The 20,419-nt window shown below is 45.7% G+C and overlaps 1 protein-coding gene across 4 annotated transcripts in view; it reads left to right on the top strand.

Annotated features, from left to right (window-relative positions):
• The window catches only part of NR6A1 (nuclear receptor subfamily 6 group A member 1), a 927,754-nt gene that overhangs the window by 120,639 nt on the left and 786,696 nt on the right, over window positions 1-20,419 (top strand). For 3 of the 4 annotated variants that reach the window (XM_085613755.1, XM_085613758.1, XM_085613754.1), the window contains exon 2: window positions 14,931-14,975. The exons of the other annotated variant lie outside the window; for it this stretch is intronic. In XM_085613755.1, the coding sequence (XP_085469881.1) occupies window positions 14,931-14,975 (45 nt within the window). The remainder of the gene's footprint in view (window positions 1-14,930; window positions 14,976-20,419) is intronic. 4 annotated transcript variants of the gene reach the window in all.

The following is a 20,419-nucleotide window of genomic DNA, read 5'->3' as shown; positions in this document are numbered from 1 at the left end:
GTAGTGTACTGCTGTAAACATGATGGCCATCTTGGATTGGTATTGTCAATGTTACCATTTTTAGGTCGAGCATTCAAGACCTTTTGTATATACTTTAGTATATACTTATATGTGTATGTACTTTGTGGGCTCTGGAGACCAGCCCTAGGACTTGTCTGCCTCTGCTTAGGGACTTTTTTTTTCTGTTCAACTGCCTCTAATTAACTGTCTTAATAGAAAACAACCAGTAGAAGTCAGTAAAATACCAGAATTTCTTTTATTTTTGTTCAACTGCCTCTTTTCAACTTTTCTGATAGAAAACGACCAGCAGAGGTCAGTAGAATACCAGAATCACTTTAGCATTCTCTAGATTCCAGTCCATAGAAATTGTCTTCTACGAGCATCCGTAGACAATTATATTTTTTTCAAATCTTGTATTTTCAGTGATATGACCCCCGAAGGCCCTAATTTTATATTAAAAACAGAGCTTTGGACTATACCATTTCCCGCTGAAAGGCAATCTTTCTCTCCATGTGTTACCATACCTGACATGTTATGCAGTTTGGTGCCTACTTTCCCTCCATGTTAAAGAACAGTAGATGTTTTAGCTCCCAGGCTAAAGTGCAGCATAGCTAAATACATATACGGTCCCAAAGGCGAGACCAATTGCATTGCAAATGCTTGTTGTTGATTGTTGGTGCTATGATGCACGGTGCAAATTGCAATTCTAAGAGGGCCAACAAGTGTGATGTTTACTGGGCTGCCGTTATGTAATGGTATTGTTATTAACATATCATTGTCTGAGTGTTCCAAGATGGCCGAAACCTTGCTACTAATCATGATGGCTAATAATGGCCTTACCTAATGCAATGTTTACTTTTTTTTTTATTGCCAGCCTATTCCTACCATATTTAGGTGGTTGCATTTTCTTTTCTTTTTTTGCTTTTTGTTTTTTTAATCTACCTTGAATATATTTATTTAGTTTAATTTATGCATGTGTTTTACTTTGAGGGGTTGTGTGGGTGAATGTAAGAATTAGTAAGTGGGTGGATGAATGGACGCCTAAGTTAAAGTATTAGTGACAGAATGCATGTGTGATGAATTATTGAGTGCTTAAACTCACTAGTGACTGAAGAGTTACTTTTATTTATAGGCCAGACCTATGAGGATAACATAGATAGTGAAGAGACGAGAAGTTAGCCTAACAAAGTAAATATTCTAATGTGTTTGCTGCACGATGAATGATTGATTTCCTTAGCAGGGTAGGTTGTTGTGACATTATATAGGTACATTTAAGCTAATTCAAACAAGGCTCTGTATGTGACTTTTGCCAAACTTGCTGGACAAAATGTTACACATATTTAATGAACCTGCAGTGACTCTTTGTCACCACTAGGACTATCTTTATTATTCACCAAAAGGGAAAGGAAGCGAAGTGTCCTAGGAAACCTTCGAACTGCTAACAAGAGCACCAACTAGGACGGGCAGAAAAAGAATACGTGTTAACAAGTACGAAAATGACCCCCCTGTAGGAGTTGATATAAAAGGCACATCACGGAGGACACTTTATTATCATTATTATTATTATTTACAATTTGTTAAGCCCGCAGTTACCCATCGGGTTTCGCGGCGCTAAGCATTACCGAGGCATAGCTAAGTGACACTGCCATTAAAAAAGCCATGTTTTTAGGAATTTGCAGAACTGCATTAGTGTGGTACATCTCCTTATGTGCTGAGGCAAAGCATTCCGCAGTTTTGGACCTAGATACGCAAAAGAGCTACCACCTGATCGTACCCTGTGTATTCTTGGTACCCAGAATGGACCCTGGCTAGCGGATCTCAAGTTTCGAGAAGGAATATACAAGGAGACCAGATCTTGTATATATTTTGGGCCAAGCCCTGCCTTGGTTTTAAGCATAAAGCAGAGGGCTTTGAATTGTATTATTCTTTTGATCGGTAGCCAGTGTAGCTCCCGCAGAATGGTGGAAGCTGTGGTCCTTCTTGAGGAGCGAGTAAGAATCCGAGCCGTGGCATTTTGTACCACTTGAAAGCGACGGATAGTTACCTTAACCGCACCCAGGTACAAAACGTTACCATAGTCCAGTCTGGAACGAGTGAGCGCCTGAATTAGCACCCTCATTGCTAAATGAGGAATGATCCAACTAATTTTTTTCACCTACTTCATAACTGCAAAGCAGGATGAAGCAACTGCGGGCTTTTTACTTTTGTAAAAGGGGCGGGGACAGAGCCTAAGGAGGGCAGCCAGTGTTCCGGACCCCATAGATGTGGATTTTTTTCCCATGATCAGGACCTCCGTTTTGTCCCTGTTCAGTTTTAGCAGATTGCTATCCATCCATGCGGTGATCCGCTTGAGAACGTAGTTGATTGATTCAGCGTAGTGTTTCTGATGGGAGGTCAGTGAGAAAGTAATTTGGGTGTCATCGGCATACGAGTAGAGTGTAAGACCGCAACTCTCCACCACGTCTGCCAATGGACGCACATAAAGGTTGAATAATAAGGGGCTAAGGGCAGAACCCTGTGGAACTCCTGAAAGGAGGGTGTGGATCTCTGACCAAGAATTGGCCAAAAATTCTTGAAAGGATCTATTTTTTTTTTTTTTTTAAAGATGCTAGCCATTCAAAGGCAGTGCCCTTCAGGCCGATTGATCTCAGTCTATCCAGCAGAATGGGGTGGGACACTGTATCTCTGCTGCAAGACCAGCAATATCAAGACTACAGTGTTACCCTCATCCAGCAGAAGTCAATTGTTAACACTAGCACTTATTACAGGATGCTACCTGGGGGCGCTGTTTGTGTAAATTAGAGATGAGCAGAACAACAGTTCAAACATTAAAACAACTAATACCTGCCGCCCAAGCCACTCTTCTAGCTTTAGGGGCCTGAGATAGTGTGAATTGTTAGACTTGTAGGAGTGTGACGGTTAGTAGTTGTGTAGGTTCTATCGTTGCCAGTGCTGGCAGGGGCCATGGGTAGTGCACGCTGCAGTGGGCTCCTGACAAGGGTCTGCCACTTATTCTTTTTTACAAATTAAGCACTGGGCTGGTTGTGCAGTTTAACCAGGGTATGTTACCAGCGATTATGTAGAGCATTCACTGTATGGAGGTACTGGAGACCCAGACGTGCTCCCCTCGCATCGACCCATTTTTAGCCTGCGCCTGCAACAATGCATGCGTACTCGCTTACAAGAAGTATTGTGTACAATAAGGGGCTTGGAGCCCACCCACTGCTTACCATTCTTTGGCTTCACTATCACTCTTATTTTCTGCCTCCTTGTTTCAGCAGTGCCTGCCAGCTTCACTTCCTCTTCTTTCCTCTGGAGCATGGATTGATCGTTTTTAATTAGTGTCCTTACATTCCGCTCATGCTGGGTTTGAGCCACTTTTTTTGTTCTTATTACCTCCCTTGTGTAAGTTTCTATCGTGTTGCTTTCTGTCGCCTGGCCGTGTGCTCTCTCCACCACCACCACCCTTCACCCATATTGCTTTTTTTTCTTTCAGTTTATATAGTGTGAACTAGACTTGAAGGTATTGCAGGGGTGTGGAATTTAATAAAATATCTACTTGTCCATGCGGCAGGTTGCTTCATAAATCTACTTGTCCTGCAACAAAATCCACTTGTCCCTTTGGTGTCATGTAGTGCGGAGACAAATTATGGCAGCAATCTCATTATATAAGAGCTCTCATATAGCCTCTCTGATCTTGCCAGGGCTCATACCATAGTAGTATTTGAATACTTGCAATCCTCTTATGTTGCAACGTTTCCGCAGATCTATATACTGAGGCTGAAGATAGTGGTAAGCAATAGTTCCAGGGTTATAATGCCCTTTTGAGTCTGTGCAAACCATTAACCTGCATGTTTTAAGGGTTCTCAACTCTACACTTATCTTTTCCCATACTGAGAAATGTTGGAAATGTACTCATGACAATGGCAGACGTAAACCTTCTTCCAGAGTTGGGAAAAATGTGGTTGGAGGGAAAGTGAACTTGCAAACACGCATATTTTCACCTGAGCAAATCTACACATGCATATTTGCTCATGCTAAAATGCAGTTCACAAATATTTTCCAGGAGTACTATTTCTTGTCCTCCTTCTGTAAATTCTTGGGAATTCACGAAAGCTGTATAGCTGCACTAATGCAAGGACATATACCATGGGTGCACTTTTGAGACTTGGTTTAATAATTGGGCCCCTAATTTAATATGGTGTTAACCATGACCTTTTGCGTTTATTTAACTTCTGTCTCTCTCTCTATCCGCTGGCTTCAGTGTGAGTGAAGTAAGTTTGCTCTTTCACAAGGAGAATATGGGCATACAAAGTCATTTTGTTCAGTGCCTGTAACTACTGTGGCAGTATGTGCTTTTTGAGACCAAAAACTATTTTTTTGCTTTTGCCAATGTTTGTTATAATGTTGAGGGCCGGCAGCTCCCACACCAATAAGGTTTTACAAAAAAATCATGCCAAAACAATTCACACATTGACAAAACTAATAAGCGGACCATCCATTTCAGACCTACTGGCTTTGCCAATGCTTGTTTATTTTTGTTTTGCAGAATCTTATTGAAACTTATTCCACTGATTTTCCATTAGGAATGTTTTTGCGGAATACTAGCATGCATCAACACATGTTACTAAATGATGCTGCAAAGAAATGGTACCTGAAATGTTAGTAGTTTAGCGAAATGTTTTACTTCCCGCTTTCTTTTGTTTATGAACATTTTATTTTAAATACAGAAATTCATCAATCTTGCTTTCGTGCTTCTGCAAATATTTGCATCAAATCAGAGAGCCTTCTGGGAGCATTACACATAGCTTCATATTGCTAAACTTTGAAAATGTGTGTACACATTTTTAGACCGGAATTACTGTTAGTAGTGCAGTTAGAGCTTACATTAACTTGGAGAGCTCACCCTAATAATGTAGGCTTTCAATTAATGAACCATAAATACAAGTTTGAACAGAATTAACATATGGACAAAAATATTACCTTAACTGCAGACCTTCCCTGATCCATAATGTGGTACGGGAAACGGCCAACTTGTCCCAAGGACAAAATACACATGAAAACTTCACCCCAAGCAATATGTCCTGGGCGTCGGGCTATAGGAATTCCACATCCCTGTATTGGAGCGCTTTACATTAGCACAAGTTACATTACACAAGGACCAGTTTAATTTTTTTAGGCACGATGATCTGCCCAGAATCACAGAATGTTGAGCGGATGCTTAGACTCAAACCTGGTTCCCAAGTTCCAAAGTCAGCTTCTCTGCCCGTAATACCAAATCCTTTCCCTAACGTTGCTTACACGGTCATCCCCACACACTCCCTTGTTTTGCTTTTTTTTTAAATTAATTTTTATTGAGGTTTTAAGTCATCCAAACTCATTACAACGGCACAATTATGTCAAAATTCCCAGTACAGTACAGTCTTGCAGTATAACCATACAGTATATTCTCAGCAGTTTCCACATATGTCAAAAAGCACATTCAAGGGAAATAATTATGAAAGAGACTATACCTCCCTGTCTAAAAGGAGTATATGAACAGCGGATATCTGCACTAATGCTCGCTGCATTACTTTGGTATGGATTAAAGATTCTCAATAAAGAAATTATAACAGCTAAAACTTTACGGATGTACCCCTCCCCCTTCCTCCCCCCCCCCCCCCCCCCCCACTTCACTCACTTGTAAATTCACTGTCTGCCATGTACCACTTCATCTGACTACTTCTAACCTCAGGGTGATTATCCGGTTTCCAGCAGGAGAGCGTCTTATTGCTGCGCCTCCACTACAGCTATAACTTGGTCAGTTTGCGTTCCCCCCCAATCCCTGCATGGTGGGGGCCTCCCCCACTGGGATCTCTGAGATCAACATATACCAGGCTCTAGCATCCTCTTCTATCTTTTCATGTCTCCTGACTCTCTTCATTCTAATTAGTTCCGCTGTTGCCCATTCCCGTAGATCCTTGGCCCAGCTATCCACCTGGGGGGGTTGGGAGCCCATCCAACTAATCGCCACCCTTTTCTTGGCCAGCACCAGTCCCAGTTGGTGAAATCTATGGGTACGTTTCTTCCCTTTAGGGCTTGGAAGAAGGCCCAAAAGTATCTCCCTAATGGACTGGGGTGGCGTCCATCCCGTCACTTTTCGTAAGCGCTCTAATATTGAGTTCCAAAAGGGTCGGAGCTTCGGGCATTCCCATAACATGTGTAAGAATGGGGCTTCATTACATCCGCACTTGGGGCACCAGGCAGAACGATCCGGATATATTTTATGAAGCACTTGCGGAGTCAGATAGGTTTGATGAATGATGTTAAATTGTGTACGTTTAAAACTGCCATTCGGAGTCAGTTACGGGCTCTTCTAATACTGCATCTCACTTGGTTTAGACCGCAAGCGGGCGTGCCTCGAGGTCCTCTCTTAGTGCCCTATAAATATGGGATACCAGTCGGCGGCCTCCAGCCAGGGTCACAAGGGCCTGAAGGGTGGCGGTAATAGGCGGTTCCTCCGGGAACACCGGCCATATATCTCGCGCCACCGCCGAGATCTTTGAATACTGGAGGTACTGACCTCTGCCCAAGGCAAACGTGGATTCTGTTTCCTCTCTGGTTAGAAACCTCTGTCCCATATTCAGATTGCCCATCAGTCGGCAACCACCCTCCACCCACTTTGCAATTGACAAAGTTTGACTTATTTGCCCAAACGGGACTACTGCCCACAGTGGCGCTTTATGCACCACTACCTTGACCGCTAATTCTCAGATATAGGCCACATGTCTAATAATATACGAGAGCTGTTCTGGTACCCGCAATCCCATCAAGAGGAAACCCGGGAGAGAATCCATCGATGAGTACCCAACAACAGCTGTTTTTCCCAGTTGTTCTCCTCATCAAACCAGTGTACAGCATGCTGGAGCTCTGTTGCCATATAGTAGAAATCACTCCCTTGTGTTGCTTCACAGTTTTCCTCACCTCCCCCCGTTACTTTTCTCCACCGTTCACCACTTTAATCCCCAATGCTTCAGTAACACTGCATAGCTGTCGGAAACTAATGCTGTAAATAATAGAAGGAAATGTTGGTCCAACTTAAACATTTGGCTGCAATGTACTGCGTTGATCCTCTAAAGTAAATTGCAGCTAAATTGTCATTTTTAGGTTGTGCTGTCTGGTTGCAAAAATACTTCTTGGGGACATTGTGAAAGCTTCCCTGGGAATGCAGTCCACTGGCTGCTTACCATTGGCTTTCTGGTTGGTAATTCACATTTGCTTTCTATTTGCTGGCTTTATTTTTTTAAGGCTGTCCCATCATGGTTTTGTCTCTCCAGTGGAACATTGCCTGTTTTCCATCGCTCTTTGTATTCTTTCCGGGGTGCTACTTTATGTAAACAATCCTTTACATTTTGTTCTTATCTTGTCAAATTTGCTGTGCATTCAAAGACCAAGGTCAAGTGCCAGACACTGTCTTCTGCTGGAGCTTAATATTTACTTTTCTTTCCCTGGATTAAAAGTGAGAGGATAAATGTGACAATCTTGCTGGACCCTGGGGGTGGGAAAGGAGAGTTTTTTTTCTATGACACAACGAAAGTTAAATGTCTGTAAATGAACTGTGCAATAATGTCAGAATATATCAGATTTAAGAAAGCACAAATGAAGCACTTTTTTTGTAATTCTCAAGTGTGGTGAAAACAGATATTTTAATACGATCAAAGCAAATCAGTACACTAGGTGACTGACTCTGTTTTTAATTTTTTTTGGTGCAGATTTATATAGCACCAACACCACCCTAAGGTATTGGAGTGCTTTACTTTCGCACAGGTTACTTTTTTGTGCAGTTATATATAGCGCCAACACCACCAGTCATGACCACCACCAAAGGTATTGGAGTGTTTTACATTAGCACTTTTTTGTGCAGTTTTATTTAGCGCCAACACCAGCTGAAGGTATTGGAGGGCTTTAAATTAACACCAATTACTTTTCACGAGGACACTGTAAATGCAGGCAAAGCACTTAATTTCCCCGTGGCAGCCCGCATTTGCTGTCGGTTGCCCGTCAACCTCCCGCCTGTCGCTGCTTGCCCACACGGAACTCCAGTTGCACAGATTCCCTCTTCCCCCAGATCCCTATCTCCCCGACTGCTTTACACATTTGTTTGTTTGTGCAGTTTTATGCAGAGCCAACACCACCCGAAGGTATTGAAGCACTTTAGATAAGGACGCGTTACTTTTTTTGTGCAGTTTTATATAGCACCAAACACCACCCAATGGTATTGGAGTACTTTAATTAAGCACCAGTTACTTTACACGAGGACACATTCTTTTTTATAGGCACGGGGAGATTAAGTGATTTGCCCATAATTAAGGATGTTGAGCCGACACCGAAACTCGAACACAGTTTCCCAGCTCCATAGTCGGCAGCTGTGGGCTTTACATCACATCCTCTCCCAAGAGGACACCCCATCGTCTCCCTAGCCACAGCCTCAGTTCCACATTTTGTGATTATTGGTGCAGATTTATATAGCGCCAACACCACCCTATGATATTGGAGTGCTTTACATTAGCACAAGTTACTTTTTTTTGTGCAGTTTTATATAGTGCAACTCCAGCCGAGGATATTGGAGTGGTTTACATTGGCACAAGTTACTTTCATGAGGACACCGGAAACATAGGCAAATCACTTAATTTCCCTGTGGCAGCCCGCATTTGCTGTTGATTGCCCGTCCACCTCCCTTCCATCGCTGCTTGCCCCGCTGAACTACATTGCACAGATCCCCTCCTCTCCGACTCTGTTTTTCACATTTTGTTTGTGCAGTTTTATGTAGCACAAACACCAGCCAAGGGTATTGGAGCGCTTTACATGAGCACCAGTTACTTTACATAGGGATACATTCATTTTGGTAGGAACGGTGAGATTGTGATTTGCCCTAAACAAGGATGTTAAGCTGACACCGAAACTCAAACCCAGTTCACCAGCTCCATAGTCTGCAGCTATGGCCCTCACGCTACATCCTCTCCCGAAAGGACACTATATCATCTCCCAAGCCTCGGCCTCTGTTCCACTTTTTGTGATTACGGATAAATCACTTAATCTCCCTGTTTCTAAACCCAACAAGCATTGGCATAGGCAGTAGGTTTTGCCTGTGTGAAATCTATTGCTTTTAGGTCTTGGCTAGGCAGTGCATGCGCTGCCCTGCTAAAGAGCGCAAGCACTGTCTCAAAGAGATGTGCCGTGTTCTGTCTGTGGTCCTACAGTCAGCCTATCGCCTACCATTGGTAAACTTCAGCGTCGCTCTCATTTTATTTGATGCCGTTCGTCATGCCCTCTTCTTGTGTTTGGCACCCCATAGGAGTATTTGTGCTTTCACTAAATGCGGTGTGCGTGTACATAAATTAATGCATTTCTTTCAAAGTTGTTGAAGCACAAACAGCACTTGTTTTTTTTTTTTGCTCGACCTGACCGCATTGAAAGGCTGGCTCCATCCTCCGTCTTGCCATAGCATGAACTCAAGGGGTGGTATTGGAGCGGTTTAAGTGCTCACCAGTTACATGCCAAAATGCTTATCTTGCTTCAATGAAGGTATCTTTGTACTCCTTCAATGTTGATTCCTCCTGCCCGCTACTGTCGTTGCTTGACAATCTTCCCATCCCCTCTCTCCACTACCTCCTTCGTCACTGCTACTTACAGCTTTTTATGATTGGAAGTGTGTGGCATTGAGTGGTGTGGAATGGATCTGAGTGGAGTAGTGTGGAATTGTGTGGAGTGGGATGGAATTCCTTGGCACTGTCTGGAGTTGAATTACCAACCACACAATGCGCCACAGTTCCACTCCATGCCACTCAGTGCCACACAATTCCACTGCACAATGCCACATAATTCCACTCCACACATATCCACACAATGACACACATTTCCATTCCGCTACACACAATTCAACTCCAGACAATGCCAAGGAATTACTACTCCACTCAGATCCATTCCACACTTCCAATCAATGCCACACAGTTCAACTCCACACAGTGCCACATAATTCCACTCCAATCTACACAATGTCACACAATTCCACTCCACGCTGCACAATGCTACAAAATTCCATTGCACACAATGTCACCCCATGCACACAATGTCACTCCACTCTATTCCACACAGTGAAACTGCACTCCGCCAAAAGATCTCTTAGGTGAGACCTATTGGCCTTGCTAGTGCTTGTTTTGATTGCACTCCCAGCCCACTCCCTCTGCTGTCCCTCGCAGGCCTTTGGAAGGCTCTTCAAGGGACCCCTGCTTCTTTGATATTGAAGGAGCCGGAATTGTGCAAACTCTTCTGAGTGTCACGTTTGCCCCGTCGCGGAGCAACCAAGAATCGTGCGTCAGGAGCCTGCTTCTCTGTGCCTCGCGCGGCAGAGGGGTGTGCTCGTGCCCGGTGTTATCTTCTGTGTCATAAAGCCCCAGTCGGCCTCACAATCTGCCGGTGCCTGTGCCAACGTAATGTTGTCATAATTAATTCAAAAAGAAACCTCAGTTTGTCACCCAAACTAAACCTCGATGGAATACTCCTGGGGTGTTGGGTATGATGAACAAATCTGGCTGAATACATGATGACGTGTTGAACCGCTTGTGCAAGGTGCCTAGTTCTGCACGTGTCTATGTCCCTCCCGAAACTACAAAACCTGCGCTGCTTCAGCTTACTAAATCTAGGTAGATGCCATTAACACACATAAATAGCTTCTATGTGGTTAGTATGTGGGGCTGATTGTTACTAAAAGGCCTGTGTTGTTTAAACAGAGTTTGTTAGTGGGAAAAATGCGGGCAGAAATGTAAAAACTCCAGAGTATGTTAGAGGGGGAGGGGGTAGCGAGGGAGGGTGCAGGAAGGGGGGTTGCCTCATGTTGCACACTGGAGGGCGGCTTCGTAGGGGGCTGAGAGAGACCGTCCCCTCCAGCCACCTACAACGGGTCAGGGGGGCCCTATTCAGTCTAATGCCAATGAATGTCTCTGACTTATGGGCGTATCAGGTGCGTCCTTCACGTTGCGCCGGAGGCCCCCATTATTTTGCATTGCCCCACTGGCCGTCACCCCACAGATCACACAACAAAAGAGCACGCGCGTAGTAGTAGGGAGAAGGGCCTCGTGCCGGGCTCTGGGGCACGCGCGCAGTATTCTGGAGAAGGGCCCCTGGGAGGGCTCTGGGGCACGCGCGCGCAGTAGTCTAAAGAAGGGCCCCTGGTAGGGCTCTGGGGCACGCGCGCAGTAATTGGAAGAAGGGCTCCGGCAGGGCTCTGGGGCACGTGCGCAGTAAGAGGGTTCTCTCTGTGGGCACACATCCTGGGGGGCGAGGAGAGTCTTGGCTGCAAGGGGCGGCTAAAGCTGACGGTCCGTGACAGGGCGCCTTCTGCGCGCTGGGCAGGCCGGCCGGACAGAAACCTAAGCCTCTGACAGTTACAATGGAAACCCGAGCCCTGCCCAGGATCACACAGGCCGCATGCTCACAATCCAAGGTCGGCTTTGCGCAAACACAGCCCTGCCTGGGAGTCCATTGAAGGGGAAGCAGCAGCATTGTTCCTCCCGGAGCCCCGCTGCCCTACTGTGGGCTGCTTTCAAGCACCCCTGCCTGCGTTTGGTCCTTTGGTAAATGGGCTTATTGTTGGGTCCCTGCGCCGGAAATAATGTTTTAATTAGTGCGTCACCCGGAAGTGTTCCATGGGGCACTGACTCGTGTTCGCGGAGACTCGTGCAGAAGCAAGCCAGTAGCCAGAAAAGTAAAATACCCCGCCACCTAAAGTGACCCCAGATCTTGAGAACCAAAAACCGGGACATTTTGTAAAAATAGACGAAGGACTACAATTTTTCATCAACCTTGCTGCGCAGAATGACAACTCTTAGCAACATAGGAACACAGAAGAAGCACTAAGAAAATAAATAAAATGTAATTTCTAAAACTAGCATCATACCTGTTAATTAAATTGCTTGCTTCCTTTTAACAGCACAACTTTAGAACACCCAATAAGTGCTTATCACTGGTTTCAGCCGATGCCCTCTAAAAACCGGGACATGAGCCAAAATTGCCGAAATCTGCCGGGACAGCTGGTGAAAACCCGGGACTGTCCGGGCAAATCTGGGACGCCTGGTCACCCTACTGCCATCCCCTACTTTAAACCATATATCAAATCGCAGTCCCTTGAGCAAGTCGCGGGAGCCTGGCACTTGCTTCGTCGCATGCCTTACCTGTTTGAAGTTGTGTTTACGATCAAAATGAAAAGAGCCATAATCGACTTGTTACACACTGCCCACCCCTCGCCTTCTAAAGTAGGGGGTTCATGACGCCCCTTTACTGAAGTTTATATCATTGTCAGAAGTCGGGGGAGGGGCTAGTCTTTAAAATGCAGTGGTATTCTAGTTAGGATAAAAGACCATATTTTATGCACACTTGTTGCAGAATCATAGCTAAGGGAAAGCCATATTTGAAGCCTCATCTACCTTTTTAGCCTCCACAAATTCTCTTCGCTGGACATTTAAAAAACCAGATATCAAATTACCCGCTCTGCTTTAGACCCTGTGATCGCGCGCTAGCGGGTCTTCATGGGAGAGATCTCAAGTCTACAACTAGCGCAACCCTGACATACATTTTTATGTGTGCGGCACAATACGCTGCTTAGAAACTGTACCAGCCCCCTATGGGCTTGTTTCCTCAGAGGACACCGTGCGTTAAGGGGTACACGTCCTTGAGATCTACCTTGAGAGCTACATTGACGTCAAACAGGTCATTGCCCCGGCTTTCCAACGCATGTTTGACCTCTTCTTCGCTTGGAACCCCTGTTTGTGAAGTCATTCTTGGGCTTCCCTGCCGCATGCTTCTAATATCCACTTGGAGCTATGCCCATTCTCATTTTTAGATGTTTGGCCCTCTGCCTGGTGCCCGTGGTTTCTTCACACCATACTGCCACAGGCGGCCAGCAGCACACGGACAGCCTTAAAGAGCCTTTCTGTCCTTCTGTAGCTAACAAGGTTTGGCGCCAAATGTGGTTTTGACCGAAGACCTCGTTAGCTCCTGGTATTATGTATTGCCTCAAAGCCGTATGCTTTTGATTTACTGTTTTGCCCTGGTTTCCCATGTTTGTGTGTGTTTATCATCTTTCTTGGTCCCTCTGCCCGATGCTTACGCTTTTCTCTTTGGGCACTCTGCACCATGCTTGTGATTTATTGCTTGCCGCCGATGCTCTTGCTTTCCTGATGGACCCCTCTGCTCACGGTTCCTGGTTGGTCCTTCTGCAGATGACAATGATCTCTTGTTTGAGCTTGTCTCGTGCTCGCTCTTGGGTTCCAGCCCTCTGCTCACGATTCCTGGTTGGTCCTTCGGCAGATGACAATGATCTCTTGTTTGAGCTTGTCTCGTGCTCGCTCTTGGGTTCCATCCCTCTGCTCACGATTCCTGGTTGGTCCTTCTGCAGATGACCATGATCTCTTGTTTGAGCTTGTCTCGTGCTCGCTCTTGGGTTCCATCCCTCTGCTCACGATTCCTGGTTGGTCCTTCTGCAGATTACCATGATCTCTTGTTTGAGCTTGTCTCGTGCTCGCTCTTGGGTTCCATCCCTCTGCTCACGATTCCTGGTTAGTCCTTCTGCAGCATGCTTGTGACTTCTTGTTTGACCTTGCCGCCGATGCTCTTACTTTCTGATGGACTCCTCTGATCACGATTCCTGGTTGGTCCTTCTGCCCATGATCTCTTGTTTGACCTTGCTGCACGATGCTGCTGCCCAAAGCTCTGGCTTTCCTGATGGACCCCTCTTGTCATGATTTCTGGTTTGGTCCAATGATGTCTTATTTGAACTTTCTGCCCGATGCTTGTTTTCTTGATGGACCCTTCTGCTCAGGGTTCTTGGTTTGGTCCTTCTGCCCATGCCAATGATCTCTTGTTGGACCTTGCCGCACAAAGCTCTGGTTTTCCTGATGGAACCCTCTGGCCATGATTCCTGGTTTGGTCCAATGATGTCTTGTTTGACTGTGCTGCCCGATGCTGCTGACCAATGCTTGTTTTCCTAATGGACCGCACTGCTCGCGGTCCCTAGCTTGGTCCTACTGCCCATGACAATGACCTCTTGTTTGACCTTTTCTCGTGCTCGCTCTCCTGGTTCACCCCTCGGCTCGCTGTTTCTGGTTTGACCCACTCTCCCTCCCACGGATATGATGTAATCGTCGGTTCCTTCCGTTTTCTGGTTTGGGCTCGTGTGCTCTGCCATGCTTCAAAGCTTGTACTTTCCACTAGACCTTGCAGCCCTCCGTGTGTGATTTCCCGGCAGGCCCCTCGCCTCTGTATTTTTCCAGGTGCTCTTCAGCATGTTCTTGATATCCCTTTAGTCACCTTTCTCTTTGATGACGTTTTCCTATTTAGCCCCCGTTATAAACCCGGAATTTCCTCCCCCATCCTCTTGTCCACAGTTTCCCGCCTTCCACGGCCTGTCTTTCCTTCCATTGCCCTGAAAGAATGTGCGTGACCGGTTAATTTCGGCTCCAGAGGGGTTGCGAGTTTAATTTTGAAATAAATGTATATATTCTATTATAGAAGTGTCTCCGGCATTCGAGTACCACCCGTTGAGGGGGCGTACATCCCATGAGCCCCCACCCCTCCCAGTGATGGGTTTCAGGGACAGTGCCGCAGCTCTGCCCCCTCCCCCCCCCCCCCCCGATGCGCCTCACTGCCCCCGCCCTGCGCTACTCCCCTTCTCCCCCGGCCTGCGACCACCAAGTCATATATCGCGACGCATCTCTAAATTGTGCGGATATTTTGTTACCATAACAACCGCAGTTCAAAGACCCTCTCCATAGGCTTTGAATGAACGCTGCTTTTGAAGCCCTGCGCCGCGCATAATTAGTGCTGCGCGTGTCAAGGCCGGGGTTAACACACGCATTTATTCACAATTGTTGCTGTCTTTTTTTTCTTCTTTTTAGGCTTGTATAGAAAGCTTGCATCTGGAGACCATGAGCACGCCGCAGGTAAGGCTAAAATCCAGATATGACCATGACAGATATGTGTGCCTATGAGGAGCTGTTTCCGACAGCGGTGGAAGCGAGCATGATTTGGTGGGATCGGTTGGCCAGGTGTACGAAGGAATCTTATGACCGTAATGGCTCCGATACTCAAAATCGGACCCTTTGCGGTCACAAAATGACCTTTTGGTGAATGCAAAACCATTTTTTTGTGCAAAAATGTGGGTTTTTGAATTAGCGTGTTTAGGGTGCCCCTTCCAGCGATTCGCAATAGGATGTATTAATGTTTTGTGATCAAAATGTGGTCACTAAACATTAATAGTTTACCGACTAGCGATATCCCATTCACAAATGGAATGGAGCCCCCAAGGGGACCTTTTTCCTTTGTGGATGTTAACACATTTCTATTGGGGGGGATGGGGCGGAGTAGACCCCTCACTGCCTAAACTTAAAAAATGTTTCAATAACTTTTTTTTTTTTTTAATGTATTCCGTTTTCCTTCAAGAAAAAGAGGTTGCATAAAAAATATGATTGTTATGGTTTATTTCAAAGCGAGCACAGTGATCAAAGGGAATCATAGTGGGTCTAGTTTGTTACCTACCTCATTAATATGCATGAGGTACATCGAATTGCAACCCACTATAATTAAGTATTTTGCGACCTAACCTATTAGTTCATACGTCGGTTTGCAAAATACCATTAGATTCGCTCAGTCAATGCACAGAATGCAACCACGTTTAGCAAATGTAATTTTCATTCTTGCGGCCTGCCATTCCTAAGCTTTTTTATTTTTTATTTTACAAAAACAGTTCTATACTTTTTGTTAATCCAGTCCGCTTCCGAGTGGTTAATGCTGACAGGGAGGGGGGCTCCTGTACTGTGAGGGGGCGGGGCACCCATGTAAAGCAGAACCAATCTTTCACTCCCTGGTGCCTGCTACCTGCAAGAGATGTAAATGAGGGCGGTTACTCAGTGCATCTCACGGCTGCTTGGGAGCCACTCCTGGATTTGATTGATAGATCTCTTTGAGACTTCTGGTGTTATCCGGTGGGGACTGGAGCGCCTAGTTTTTAATGGACACTAATAACAAAAAAAAATTCCACTATTAAAAAATGTTTTGAAAGTGCTTGTTTTGTCTTACACGCACAATATGTTTTACACGTTTGTTTGGAAACCTATCATCATATTGTTTGTGTAAAACATTTTTTTTAAATCATAACTTACATATTCACAGTGCTTCGTGTCTCTAGCACTATAAATACACACCCCTATTCCCCCCTGGGCCTAATCGGTGCAGGGGTGATCGTGTCTCCTGGTGTGAGGAGTCTTTGACCCTCTGAATACACAGACAGACATCTGCAGTGTTTGCATTAACCAACAGAGTTTACCTACATGAACATTGCATTACCCACAGAATAGTTTCACCTGTATTTATTTTGCATTAAATTATATGTCACTTTTTTTCTGTTCCCTGTAGGTGAAAGACCAATAAAATAATTCCAGAATATGTATGGGGTTTATTTATGAGAGGTTTGCACTGCCAGAGCGTAACTTTTTCTGAAACTCTGGCGGCACAAACCTCTCAACCATATCGACGGACCCACGCAAAGCCACTTTGCGTGACTTTGAACGGCCTCATAGCTATGGAGGGAGACTAAGAGGCGCAAGTCGCTGTGTTGCCTTTCTCTGCACCAAGGAGGCGTTCCATGGGTGTTGCGGTGGGTTTTCACACGCAGCACACGTGGTTTTTGACGCTTCCCCAGATTTACTTACTCACATAAACCTGGGGCGGTGCCAAAACCTGACTCCTCCCCAGAGCAGACCGTAACAAGGAGAAATATTTGTATTTCTCTGTGTTTATTCTTCTTTCCTATGCCGCACACATGGAAAAACAAAAACACCTCGCTGGATTGTCTCTGTGCAGGAAGATGCCCATTCCTGCACACAAACAATCCTGCCTGCAGTGGAGGCACCCTTGCACCATGGTGCTTACGTTGGCGCTAGGCTGTCAAAACTGCGCACGCACAGGCAGAAAGGACTGGAATGTACCGTATTGCATAAAAACTGTGCATTGCTGCCCTTTCACTTTGGTGCAGGGCAGCACAGCAAGGTTCCTTTCCGGGGCTGCCCTATGCCAAAATGCCAAGAATGAGGCCCTATGTTCTTTGTGGCCGCCTCTCTGACCCCACCTCCACACTCCTTGACCCTGCCTCCACCTCACTCGAAATCGCAGTGGGGGGCGGTGCCGTACTCTTCAAATGCAACTCAACTTTCTGCACAGAAAACTAAAATGCCTTTATTAACTTGTAGATGGAAACTCCAGCTTGTATAACCTCTGCCCCAAAAATATATTCTTCTGGATAATAGGAAACGAGCAGTCCAGCCCCCGAGGTGTGGGGTCCTTCTTCACCAGTCATTGACCGGAAGTTGTTGCAGGGACTGTGTCGGGGATCACACATTCTCTGTGCACCTAGGCTAACCACCTTTCAAACAAGCAGTTCTCATTTCTGTTTTTTGGTCGGATAGTGAATTTGAGGGTACGGGTTGGTAGATTGATTGGGCCAGAATCACACAATTTGAATGTGTTGATAGCTTTTGGTGAATTCTCTGTGGTCTCTTTTCCGGACATTTAATTACGTGATTCTGTTCTCCATCTGACAGCCACTCGTTTGTAAATCGAGTAACGTCGAGCGGAGTAGGGCAGGCCAGCAGAATTTAAATTGCCCCGTAACTTTTAAGTGAAAGCCGGTAGGTGGCGCAAGAGGTACTTTTTGTGGCTGCGAAATGCAGTTACTCGTTTTCCGCAGGAAAGACAAGGGGCCCACGGCAGATGTTCTGTCAAGCGTCGGCGGTAATTAAAACAAAGATAGTTTTCGAGCCGTGAGGGCTGCCAGCCCGATGAAGATGCATGGATTAGGAATGCATTTATGCAAAAGAGTTCTTCGGTGGCTGTTTACATGCGAGCTTTTCACTCATTGTGGCTTGGATGCCACATCTGCTTTTAAGCACTAGAACAAATACGTGTGATGCGCTTTACCACGGGATGCACCGGCGAGAGGCCTGCTATGAATCTTCATTTGGCGCTGTCGTGATGCAGGCGGCGCAGATGCTGCCTGTGTAAGCGTTAGGAACATTAGGGGTAAAAGACCCCAAGAGACGCAAAGACCGTGATTCCCAGCAGCGCCAACTCAGCATTTCATTCTTCAAAGCAGAACACATGGAGTATTCATAGCAGCTGTAATTTACAGCGCCTAGCAACGTCAACGCGCAATGCAAAAACGATTACTAGTATTACAAATATACACTGTCTAACTACACGTTTTTCTATTGTTTTCTTGTTTTAACGGTCTGCTTTTCTGGTCCCATCAGACATTTATAGATGTCATGCTTGTATCTGACAGTGTCTGCCTTATGGTGACGTCAGGCAGTTTCAGATGTCATGCATGTATCCGACAGTGTCTGCCTTATGGTAACGTCGGGCAGTTTTAGATGTCATGCATGTATCTACCGGTGTCTGCCTTATGGTGACGTCAGGGAGTTCTAGATGTCATGCATGTATCTACCGGTGTCTGCCTTATGGTGACGTGAGGCAGTTTCAGATGTCATGCACGTATCTGACAGTTTCTGCCTTATGGTGACGTCAGGCAGTTTCAGATGTCATGTATGTATCTGACAGTGTCTGCCTTATGTTAAAGTCAGGCAGTTTCAGATGTCATGTATGTATCTGCCGATGTCTGCCTTATGGTGATGGCAGGCAGTTCTAGATGTCATGTATGTATCTGCCGCTGTCTGCCTTATGGTGACGTTAGGGAGTTCTAGATGTCATGCATGTATGTATGCACCTGCTGGTGTCTGCCTTAAACGTCAGGCAGGTCTAGATGTCATGCGTGTATCTGACAGTGTCTGCCTTATGGTGACGTCATGCATTTCTAGATGTCATGCATGTATCTGACAGTGTCTGCCTTATGGTGACGTCATGCATTTCTAGATGTCATGCATGTATCTGACAGTGTCTGCCTTATGTTGAAGGCAGGCAGTTTCAGATGTCATGTATGTATCTGCAGGTGTCTGCCTTATGGTGGAGTCATGCATTTCTAGATGTCATGCATGTATCTGACAGTGTCTGCCTTATGGTGACGTCATGCATTTCTAGATGTCATGCATGTATCTCCCGGTGTCTGCCTTGTGGTGACAGCAGGCAGTTCTAGATGTCATGTATGCATCTCCCAGTCTCTGCCTTATGGTCACGTCGGGCAGTTCTAGATGTCGTGTATGTATCTGCCGGTGTCTGCCTTATGGTGCCGTCATGCATTTCTAGATGTCATGCATGTATCTGACAGTATATGCCTTATGGTGACGTCGGACAGTTCTAGATGTCACACATCTATCTGACAGTGTCTGCCTTATGGTGAAGTCAGGCAGTTCTAGATGTCATGTGTGCATCTGCTGGTGTCTGCCTTAAACGTAAGGCAGTTCTAGATGTCATGCATGTATCTGACACTGTCTGCCTTATGGTGGAGTCATGCATTTCTAGATGTCATGCATGTATCTGACAGTGTCTGCCTTATGTTGAAGGCAGGCAGTTTAAGATGTCATGTATGTATCTGCAGGTGTCTGCCTTACGGTGATGTCAGGTAGTCCTAGATGTCATGCATGTATCTGACAGTGTCTGCCTTATGGTGATGTCAGGCAGTTCTAGATGTCATGTATGTATCTCCCGGTGTCTGCCTTGTGGTGACGTCAGGCAGTTCTAGCTGTCATGTATGTATCTCCCAGTGTCTGCCTTATGGTGACGTCAGGCAGTTCTAGATGTCATGCATGTATCTGCCAGTGTCTACCTTGTGGTAATGTCAGGCAGCTCTAGATGTCGTGTATGTATCTCCCAGTGTCTGCCTTATGGTGATGTCAGGCAGTTCTAGATGTTATGTATGTATCTGCTGGTGCCTGACTTATGGTGACGTCGGGCAGTTCTAGATGTCATGCATGTATCTGGTATGTATCTGCTGGTGTCTGCCTTATGGTGACGTCATGCATTTCTAGATGTCACGCATCTATCTGACAGTGTCTGCCTTATGGTGACGTCAGGCAGTTCTAGATATCATTCATGTATCTGCCAGTGTCTGCCTTATGGTGACGTCAGGCAGTTCTAGATGTCATGTATGTATCTCCCGGTGTCTGCCTTGTGGTGACGTCAGACCGTTCTAGATGTCATGCATGTATCTGACAGTATCTGCCTTATGGTGAAGTCAGGCAGTTCGATATGTCATGTATGCATCTGCTGGTGTCTGCCTTAAACGTCAGGCAGTTCTGGATGTCATGCATGTATGCAACACTGTCTGCCTTATGGTGACGTCAGGCAGTTCTAGATGTCATGTATGTATCAGCTGGTGTCTGCCTTATAGTGGCGTCAGGCAGTTTCAGATGTCATGTACGTATCTGACAGTGTCTGC

The sequence above is a fragment of the Triturus cristatus genome, chromosome 1_2 (genome assembly GCF_964204655.1).
Source record: "Triturus cristatus chromosome 1_2, aTriCri1.1, whole genome shotgun sequence".
NCBI lineage: Eukaryota > Metazoa > Chordata > Amphibia > Caudata > Salamandridae > Triturus > Triturus cristatus.
The sequence above is the reverse complement of the archived record's forward strand: the minus strand, read 5'-3'. Positions and strand labels throughout refer to the sequence as shown.